The 10806-nt window shown below is 39.5% G+C and overlaps 1 protein-coding gene across 8 annotated transcripts in view; it reads left to right on the forward strand.

The window, feature by feature from the left end:
- The window catches only part of SRRM1 (serine and arginine repetitive matrix 1), a 19138-nt gene extending 9188 nt beyond the window's left edge, over positions 1 to 9950 (forward strand). For 2 of the 8 annotated variants that reach the window (XM_075774245.1, XM_075774244.1), the window contains 10 exons: positions 148 to 267; positions 1778 to 2049; positions 2188 to 2268; positions 2615 to 2701; positions 3367 to 3511; positions 5751 to 5855; positions 6213 to 6674; positions 7595 to 7781; positions 8558 to 8752; positions 8965 to 9950. In XM_075774245.1, the coding sequence (XP_075630360.1) occupies positions 148 to 267; positions 1778 to 2049; positions 2188 to 2268; positions 2615 to 2701; positions 3367 to 3511; positions 5751 to 5855; positions 6213 to 6674; positions 7595 to 7781; positions 8558 to 8752; positions 8965 to 9069 (1759 nt within the window). In that variant the 3' untranslated portion in view covers positions 9070 to 9950. The remainder of the gene's footprint in view (positions 1 to 147; positions 268 to 1777; positions 2050 to 2187; positions 2269 to 2614; positions 2702 to 3366; positions 3512 to 5750; positions 5856 to 6212; positions 6675 to 7594; positions 7782 to 8557; positions 8753 to 8964) is intronic. The other 6 variants (XM_075774239.1, XM_075774237.1, XM_075774242.1 and 3 more) reach the window with 6 other exon arrangements.
- Positions 9951 to 10806: the final 856 nt, after the last annotated feature.

The raw sequence follows: 10806 nt of genomic DNA on the forward strand, positions 1-10806 counted from the left end.
ATGTACTGCTTTGCATCTTAGTCTACATGCTACTTTAGTGTCATGCATTTGGAGAAAAGCAACTTTATGCTCAGCACCCTGAGGATAAATTTCCTCAAATCTGAAAATCAGATAGTTGCTTTTCATTTGAATTTTTGATTGTGACAGGTCTTACTCCCCTAGAAGGCGACCGAGCCCAAGACGACGGCCATCTCCAAGGAGAAGGAGCCCTCCAAGGCGAATGCCTCCCCCTCCCAGACACAGAAGAAGCAGATCCCCTGTGAGGCGGTAAGATTCCCTTTTTTGAGACAACTGTAAATGTTAAACTTTGAAAATTGAAGGAAACGTTAGTTGCGAGGAAGTAGTGTTATCAAAATTACCTTGTTCACCTTACATTAGTGCTGTCAGGTATATGATTTGAGTGATGTAAAAAATGCAGTGTCATATTTCATAAGTGTGTTGTGGGGTAACATAATAGTAGCTGTGAAACGATTTCTTTTGAGTTGAAATAGTGATGAGAATTTCACCTTTTTGAAAAGTGGCAATTTCAGAATGTTAACTTCTTCAAATGGCTCTGGATAGCTCCCAGCCTAGATGGACATGATGTCTTTTATGACTTTTTTGCTTAAGTCTTAATACTTTCCCCCACCTGGGGAAAAAATTAGAACAAGTAACTAGATTGTACTTGTTGGCAGTTTTTTAATTATGATTTATTTCCATCGCATAAAATTAAAGTAAAATTTAAATTTTGACTTGAACTGTGCTGCTACTTTGTGTTCTCTTACTTAAAAAAAATCTTCAAGGTCTGCTCTCTGGTGTCGGAGGTTACGTTTTTGACAGCATAAGCAATTGTTCTAGTAGCAAAGCGCTGGGTTGCCTTGCAAAGAAAATGATGTACTTACGGCAGTGTCAGACATTTGTCTTCATAGGAAGATAATAGATTCCTGTCCTCCTCATAGGAAGAGAATTAAAGTGGTGCTTCCTGTAGAGCGGTTGTCCCTTCTCAGGAAGGAACAGTTCTTCCTTTTTATGACAAAGTGATGACTTCTTTATTTTTCTGAGTTTGTAAAGATGTTCACTTCACACAGTTACTGGAAAAACTGTGAAAAGTATCAAACGTGTATGTTGCAAGATGTACAAGAGCTCCCTTTCAGGAAATGTTTATCTCGCTCAAGGTAGGGTTTCTTTTTTCCAGGTTCTCAGGAATTCTGCAGCCAAAGGTGGATTCTGCAGGTACACAATTGCAACAGAACTTGCCACAAATTTTGCCGCAGAATTCTAGAGGCCCTACCTTTTTAAAATTATAAAGATGAAAGACTAAAACATAAGAATGGATAGATCGATTCTGAATTGTTAAGTTGTGAAGTTGGCTAAAATTTTTACCTCCTGGTATAAAAATTTTTGGTGTACTTGCACACTAAACTCTTAAACAGATCTGTTCTGAAGATCATTAAATCACATGTGCTAACACAGAGAATTCTCTTAACCATCCAAAAGTGAGAGCCCAAACAAAACTAATTGCTCCGGAGAAAAGCTTAGTTGTAGTCTGTAGATTGACAGAAAGCAAGCAAAGGTAACACTAACAATTTTTTGCTCACTATGTAGTTTAAAAATAACTGTGAAAGACTGGTTATTCTCCTCTTCTACAAACCAAGTGTTGAAGCCTGTCCACCATGTTTTGGAAGTCCTGTTTTATGTGGCTTTATATATGTGCTTGCAAACAAATGCAATTCTGTGTTTACGCTCAAAGATTTCTGAAGCCGATTATTCGGAATCTAATGTTACATTTGATTTACAGGAGAAGACGGTCATCAGCATCCTTGTCTGGCAGTAGCTCTTCATCCTCCTCCTCACGCTCCCGATCACCACCAAAGAAACCACCTAAAAGAACTGTATCCAGTCCTCCTCGTAAAACGCGTAGGCTCTCTCCTTCGGCAAGCCCTCCTAGACGGAGGCACAGACCATCCCCACCAGCAAGTCCACCTCCAAAACCACGTAGGTCTCCAACACCCCAGCAGTCAAACCGTGCAAGAAAAAGCCGTGGCTCTGTTTCACCTGGCAGAGCATCAGGTAATCAAATAAAAAAATTTATTCCAGCAGTGTTCTCACCTTCTGTTTTCTCAAAGGTGACGTGTATGGTTTGTATGAGCAGAAAAGTAGGCAAGAATGTCGTAAATGGCAACTGAGTTATTTGACTTTATCTTTTAGCACCCAAGCATAAGAGTACTGAAAAAAGAGAATCTCCTTCGCCAGCACCAAAACCAAGGAAAGCAGAACTGTCTGAATCGGGTATGGCTCTTACTTTTCAACGCTGGCTTTGGGTGGGGTTTTTAATCAAAGATGCATGACAATAAAAGGCCGTTGTAAAGTGCTGAAGCCTCTTGATAGGCTGGCATTGAAAGCAAGAGCGTTCAGAAGTATAAAGATGATTGCTCGTACTGGCTCAAATGTTTCTATCCAAGCTTTCTTGGAAAAAAGCTCAGCCAAAGTGTATTCCAGCCTCAATGTTGTCTTAAGATCTAAAAAAAATAGTATCCACGGTTGGTGGTCTACTGTAATAAGACTTTGTTTCTGCCTGAATAAAGCAAATTGTATCTTCAGTTGAAATACTCTGTCCACATGTGTACCTTTTCAGAAGAAGATAAGGGAGGTAAAATGGCTGCAGCAGACTCCGTTCAACAGAGGCGTCAGTACAGAAGGCAAAATCAACAGTCTTCATCTGGTATGGATGACACAGATTTCCTAAAACGGGATTGTAGTTTACTTTTGCAGGAAGTAGTTCATGTTAAGTTTGAATACTGATGAAAATGATTTGCTATGTGCACTGCAGTGCTATTGTTAGCTTAATTCTAGATTTGCCACTCATAATGAAATCACTTTAATTATTACTTATGAAGAATAAAGTATAATTTTTAAAGGTTATGGTATATCTCTTGGTTTTCATCTTTAAAATTTGCACTTTTAAACTCCTACCGTCACGCGCAAATATTGTTTGCTATGGATTACTTAATCTGTTGTTGCAATAGGTTATTTCCTAATAGTTTGTACTCTTGTATACTTGAGATCAGTAAATTAACCTCGGCCTGGCGCAGGTTTTTGTCCACTTAAACGTTTCTGTAAGTAACCGCAGTTCACCTTTTAAATTACCCGGCTAGTCAAATTTTATGTGGACAGTTAGGTTGCTGCAAATATTTTTACCCAGTTCTGATGGATTTATTTATGGCTTGACTTCAAGTAATGTTTTTAGTTAAACCGCTTTTAAATAGAGGCTTCTTGTTAGCAGGAGGTTAGTACTGCAGTTTAAACTGCAGTCATAACCCTATCAGTAACTGTGTTGATAGTGTCATGAGAATAACTTTCCAGAGAGTGATTTTTCTACGTTTATAGATTCTGGTTCTTCATCTTCATCTGAAGAAGAAAGACCTAAAAGAACCAATGTGAAGAATGGGGAGGTTGGTAGACGCCGACGCCATTCGCATTCACGCAGTCCGTCACCGTCTCCACGAAAACGACAGAAGGAATCCTCCCCTCGGTAATTTCTTCTTAGTTGAACTAACTGATGTCTTTTTTTCCTAATTAATCCGTTAACGATGCTGTCTATCTGCTACGCAACTGTCAGCAAATACACAACAGAAATAAGTCATGCTCAGTTTGCCCAACCTTGTTTCACCATTGCATTCTTGTTAAGCTCACTTGTTAAGAATCACCCTGAACTTTAGTCGAACGTGTTGGTTTTTTGCCTCAAATATATGGTAGACAGATTTGTGTTGTTTTGTTTTTCCTCCACTGCTATCAGGATGCAGATGGAAAAGAGGTGGCAATCACCAGTGATGAAAAGGTTGGTTAGAAATTAATATGTTAAATAGGATTTACATATAGAAAATCATTTAGACAGGCTCTCGTTTGTTTTGTCATGGATAAGTACTTGCCATCCTTTGGACTTGCACACTCGAAGTAGTAAGGCGAGGGAAATTCAGACTGATGTTTTTCTTAATGTGTTGGATCTGGGACCATTTCCACTGGCAAAAAAGAAAAAAAGGAACACGCGCTCTGTCTCCTTCATTGTTCGCTATTTGTTAATTCACGTAAGCGTGTAACAGCTAATAACTAACGTTATTAGCATCTTACCGATGCCTGAAAACAGCTGAATGCTCGTATTCTTCAGGGGTTTTCTTATTCCATATACGCAGATTTGAAAGATGGGTGAGCGTTACTTTGTATTCTTGCTGCCATTGATGTTCTGGCTCAAACCCTTCTGTAGACTTGGCAACAGGCGATCAAGATCTCGATGTTCTGGGTCACGGATATTTGGAATTTTCAAAAGTCTCATTCCTCTATTGATTAGATAGCTAGAACTACTAGTAGTAGACAAGTAGTAGACTATTAGTGAACACGTACTTTATTTTTCTGTTTTTATGTAGGCGGTATTGTTAACGCTTCTACTTGTGAAATTGTTTGCTCTGTGTTGATCTCGGAATATAGGAAGGTGCAGGGATCCGGGCGCTTGATGGGTATATCAGTCTGATATAATGACCCTTGTGAGCAATCTGTAATTAAGACCTAGCTACAATGTAATTGCAGCATACACGGTGATGTATGAGATGAAGTACGACTACTTCTACAAACGTAGATAATTCTAATTATAGATCTTGTCAAACAATTAAATGTAAACCAGATTGGAATTCAAAGATCTTAATCTGTTTCGCATCATACTAAATTCACCTGTTGCCTGTTGTGTAAATACACGTTTCATTAGGGCAACTGTGACATTTGAAGGCTGGTATTTTTTTTTTGATCGTAAAAGAACATTGTCTTTTGGAGCAAACTCTTCTCTATAAAAAGTGTAACTCATTGCCTTGGAGAACAACAGCCAGCATATTTGCAATCAAATCGCAGTTTCTGTAGATGAGCTTTTTTGCTCTTTCATTACTCTCTTTTTTTCTTTATCCAGTCATTTTATCTGAATTGCTTTAAAAGGAAAAAAGAGAAAAGAAAAAGGAATGTGTTACTTTACAAAATACCAATATTCCTCTCCTTTAAAGCTCTAGGAAAGTATGTGTTTGATTAACACAGCCCTTTCCAGAAGTCTGTTGTAAACCTTGCAGAGCAGAAAACGGCTCACTTTGTGAATAATTTTAATCCAGATAGCTGCAATTTAGCAACAGCTCTGATTTTTCTCTGCATTTCAGGAATTAAGTCAATTTGGATTTCAGATCTATAGATAAAAGCTGTTTTCAAGGGTACGGTTTCACACTGTTTAATCTGATCCAACTTCAGACTGCTGCCAAACGTGGTTTTGGTCTGCCTGACACAGCTAGGCATTCCCAGTTCCTCCTTTGTGTTGGATCTAGCAATCGTGTCAGTGCATGACGACAGAGTTTTTGTTGGGTTAGTTTCCTGGTGGATCAGTAAGCTGGTCTGACTCATTAGATGATCACTAGATTCAGTGCAAGAGAAATGACAGAAATGAGCTTTCAGGAGAAGGAAATGGGAGAGGGTTGGGATTCCTCTTTGGCTGCAAGATGTGAATAGACCAGGCTAAGCAGAATGTGAAATTGTCTTGTGACTGCTCTAGTGGGCTCTGAAAATTACAGTAAAATTACATGTGGTCTCACACTCTTTAGAAAGACGAATCTATTTTTCTCCATCTTCTAGTAGAATTTCATTTTGAAGTGCATGAACCAGATGGGTTTGTATAGTGAAAACAGAGGAACAAAAGAGAATCTCACGGCTCAATTGCAACTTTTCTGAGAATCCCTTTATCCCTTCAGTAGGAGGAGGAGAAGTCCATCGCCCCCACCAGCCAGGCGGCGACGCTCTCCTTCACCCGCCCCTCCTCCTAGGCGGCGGCGCTCACCCTCGTTACCTCGTCGAAGGTAGTGTATCGCATTTTTGTCGTGAAGCGGTCCATTTCAGTTCGTTGACTTCCAACTATGACGTGTAAAAAGAAATGCCGTGATTGAGGAAACCAGTTCCTTGATTCACAGTTACTGAGGAGAACGTAGTTTTGTTAGTGAGATTTTTGTGTGGCCTGGATATTGTTTGATTGCTGTATCAAATACTGAATAACACCCATTGAGCTGATTTTGAAAAAAATTGGTATTAAGTAAAGTTTTAAAGATTTTTTTTTTTTTAGAGGAATTCTTTTCCCCCAAGAGGGGAAAAAGACTTGTGAGACACTTATAACTAATTCACCTGCCTATGTGGCACCTGAACATTTGTTTTCTCTGTAGGTCTCCATCGCCACCCCCACGCAGACGTTCACCTTCTCCGCGGAGATACTCTCCACCGATACAGAGACGGTATTCTCCTTCTCCACCACCTAAGAGAAGAACGGCTTCTCCTCCTCCCCCGCCTAAACGAAGGGCATCACCCTCTCCACAGTCAAAACGCAGAGTTTCCCATTCACCACCGCCAAAACAAAGGAGCTCGCCAGCCGCTAAAAGGCGTTCACCTTCGATATCTTCCAAGCACAGGAAGGGATCTCCTCCCAGTAGGTCCAATCGGGAAACACGTTCTCCACCACAAAACAAAAGGCATTCACCTTCACCACGGCCTAGAGCTTCTCATACCTCTGCAAGCCCACCACCACCACGAAGGGGAGCTTCAGCTTCACCCCAGAGAAGACAGTCTCCATCTCCAAGCACTAGACCCATCAGGAGGGTGTCAAGAACGCCAGAACCCAAGAAGACAAAGTAAAAAAATCCATCTCTATTGTTGGTGGTTTTGCAAGGGGTTTTTTTTGTTTTGTTTTAATGCAGCGAGGATAGCTAGGGAATCACATTTAAATGGTTCTCATACATCTCGAGATTGCTCAAGTGTTGGTGGCTCTGTTCGGCTTCCACCGTCATAACGTTGATTTTCTGAAGTTTATTAGATTGGAAACATCTGTTAAAATAGAGTGCAACGCAGGGAGAAGCGTTGAAGAGGATTTATGTGAAGTATGAGGTGTCTTTTAATAGCACAACAAAGCACTGCGACTGAGCAGGTGCAGAGAACTTCATGACACGTTTTCTTGCTAGCTTTGTTCAAATAAAAATGAACTTTGTCTTATTTTAAAGCTAACTGCAGGAGGGAACCAACACTTTAAATTATCTCATAAGTCATTTCATAAGCGGTCATCCAAGACAAAAAAACATGTAGAACTGTAACAGTTTTCATCGGCGTGATGCCGCAGTTACAAGCAGATAGTCAGAAGTATGGTGCTGGCTTATTAATTCTTTCAGAAAGGAAATGTAGCTGAATAGAAGGTCTTGCACTCTTTCTTCATTGGATGATAAAATAGCATTGCTATTCTCATGGCTTTTAATGTGGTTATAAATTAGTCATATCAGAAGAAAGGGAGCAATCGCTCCTGAACAGCAATAGTAGTATTGTTGGTTTAAGAAGCTATCAAGTTGCAATATCCTTTTGCATTACGGATGCACAGCAGTATTAGATTGTTTTGCCTTTTGTAACATATGCCTGCAAAGTAACTAATCATTTTTTAAGTGGCAGCTTAACCACAACTTATAAGCAGATATATTCGTCCGGCTTTTCTGTTAATTGTCACTTTCTTGTTTTGTCTCTTACGTCTCTAATGCTAGAATCTAAGTGTAGCTCTTCTATTTTTAAGGGTTTCCACACCAAGTCCACGATCTGCGAGACGGGTGTCTTCATCACGGTCTGCATCGGGATCGCCGGAGCCAGCACCGAAAAAACATCAAGGACCTCCATCTCCTACTCGCTCTCGTTCTCCTTCTGCAAACTGGTCACCCGCAAAAAAGGCTAAAAGCCCAACTCAGAGCCCGTCACCTGCAAGGGTATTTGTTTGCTAATAAAAGCAATACTGGTTTGGGTTATATGGCACATTACTTTCATGGAGACTTGGCTGCTGAACAGCTCTAAGCTTATTCACGTAGAGAAAAAAAAAAAATTAAAATCCTTGGACTGATTTTTTTTTTTTCATAGTTAAAAACTTCTTTAAAACAATTTGTAGCAAATTTTTCAAACTTAACAATTCTGAATCTGGAAAAAAAAGTGCTATTGTATATAAATTTTAACTTCTGGAAGAAAAGACTTTCCCGTTTTATGAGTCTACTTGAGTTTCATGGTCTACAAAGTGAGGTGGTCTTATTTTTGCTTAGTAGCCTTACGTGCAAACTCGGGCCGTTCCTAATAGCACGAGAACAGATTGTTTGGCATCCTCATCTGTTCTCCTAAGGTGTTTCCTAGGAACACTTCCATCCTTTGCCAGAGGAGCGTTTGAGGGAGTTAGACTCCGCCTGCAGTATTAATTTTTATGAAGAGACTTGCCTGCCATTCCTACGACGAGCGTATTGAGTTTGCGTGGTGTTACGGTCTGGTTTTAACAGACACAGCACGGCCGTGCGTTGCAATATCAGTCTTCTAGGATTGTTCCTGTCAGTTGATGGGGGGAAAGTCACGCTCCCCCAGTTCTGAAGACCGTGTTGAGTTTACCGAGCTTCAGATGTTGCTCAGTCCTCTCGCATTTCCCAGGATGGCTGTGGGCTTGTTTGAACAACATTTTGAAGCCTTAGGAATGAGTTTGTAATATCTGTTGAATTGTTTCTTACAGAATTCCGATCAAGAAGGGGGTGGGAAGAAGAAGAAGAAAAAGAAAGACAAGAAGCATAAAAAGGATAAAAAGCACAAGAAACACAAAAAACATAAGAAGGAGAAGGCTGCAGCAGCTGCAGCAGCTGCTGCTGTGGCTGCAGCAGATACCACCTCAGCACAGGAAGACCAGGAAGCGGAGACAGAACCCAAAAAGGTAGGAATTTGGTACCTGTGCTTTGCTTCTTAAGTGTCCAGTGTAAAAATAGACTGAGATGAATATGCACAGCACTCTTAATCTAAACAGCAGTCTTACTGCAGAAATGCAACTTGGTGTCAATGATTTTACTTGCTGATTTGTAATGTTGGGAGGGCTGCGGCCTGGCTTAGCTTTCAGTGTTTGAAGAAATGCTTTGTCTTTGTTTGAAGGAGACAGAAAGCGAACCGGAAGACAACCTTGACGATCTAGAAAAACACCTGCGAGAGAAGGCACTGAGGTCGATGAGGAAGGCACAAGTGTCGCCACCATCCTAGGCTGAATCCTTTGATATAATGTACATTTTATTTGGTTTGTACTCAGAATTCAATTTCAAATTGCTAAATGTGTTTGAGCTTTAGAATATAACATTTGTTGTAATAATTGCTAGGTTGAGGTTCACCATGTACAAAGGGCATGGATTTACATTACAAAAGGTGTCCACAGTGTACTAGTGACATTCTTTCATTGACAAGTCAACATAATTTCATTTAGAGTGAGACTTTTTAGAAGCAGTAGGAATTTGTTTTGAAGGTTTTAAACATGACCGTCAGTTCCCTAGTTTCTTTGAAATTCAACAAAGCCTTTAGCATAATTTGTGAGGGTCTCATTTGACTTCTTTTGTATCCACTTACATTATGCTACTAACCTTGGTGGTTTGTAAGCTTGCCCAGAAGTAAAACCACTGCAGAATTACCGAGGAAGTACGTATATTTTAATGCTTTCTACTGTTGCCTGTATAGTCTCCATTAAAGCGAATCAAGAGTAGCAAATTAGAATGGTACATAAATGAAAGCATGTTGTTTACCAGGACACTGTGGGTTTATATTGATGTAACATGTTGATTTGGAACACTGGAATTTCATTTGTATTTTTATGTTCTTTTTTTAAAGGGCAGTTTCCATGATCAGCAGTCCCAGAAAAATTCCTTCAGTTACATAAATTTTGTTTGTGAGATGTCGTTGCCCCATTCATAAATCTTGTCTCGTTACGGTTCTTCTGAATGGTATAAGCAACTTTCAGAGATGTGGTCTTTGAAAGTTTGAGGAACCTGAACTTTGGATATTGTCATGTTTTCACTGTTTTTTGTTTTTGGTTTTTTTTTAACTAAAGCTATATAAAGCTTGTGGATTAAACAAAATAAATTTCTAAATTTAAACAGATGTTGGCTATTTTTATATGAACACTTACATTTGCTAATCAGCATTCTTTTTGTACAGGGTTAATGAATACGCAGATACGAAAAAGTCTTTGATCTGATATGCTGGCTTCTGAAAAATTGGGGCTTTTGTTTTTAACTGTCCCGGGGGTAGCAGGAACGGCCCTCTGTTAATTAATTCAGCGATGCTCCCGTCGTGTCCAGATTGCTGTTCTTGTAAAGCAAGAGTAAAACAGTCTTACCTGGTCAGTGCTCTGTGGGATGGATAAGCTTAAAACAAACCAACAGAACCCTTGCTGCTGAGAATTGCTTGTCACGGCAAATAAAATGTTTTGAGGTCCTGCAAAAAAAATTAATGGCAGGGTTGCATTAACTTAGTTGTCACGTAAATGCTGGTCCGAAGGCTTGTCTAAAGACTCCTGGTGGCTTGCTGCCTTTTTCATAATCATATTTGAAACTTACTGGTTTGCTAATGTTGAATTTTTTTAAAATTTCAAGCTCTGTTTCTGAAATCAAGTCAATTCTGAAGTCTGAGGTTCCTCTGGAAGGAGGAATGGAACGTGCTTTTGAAAATTTTTGTCCTGCATCTGAAGTAGATGTGATGTGCGCAATTAAGTGTAGATATTTGATTAGTCTTTTTACTTGACATTGCCTAGGGTTTTAAACTAAAACAGGTATTATGTAGATAGATACTGGATGGAAGGGGATATCTAAAGTAGCTTCCTTCTGCACTTCCTTATATGCTGAATCTTGTTTCTTAGCATAAGTATACATTGTATGCTAAAGTGCTTGTAAACTTAGTTCAACAACACTTGAATGTTGAGTATCATCTGTTATTAAATGTGTATAATAAATT

The sequence above is a fragment of the Balearica regulorum genome, chromosome 22 (assembly GCF_011004875.1).
Source record: "Balearica regulorum gibbericeps isolate bBalReg1 chromosome 22, bBalReg1.pri, whole genome shotgun sequence".
Lineage (NCBI taxonomy): Eukaryota > Metazoa > Chordata > Aves > Gruiformes > Gruidae > Balearica > Balearica regulorum.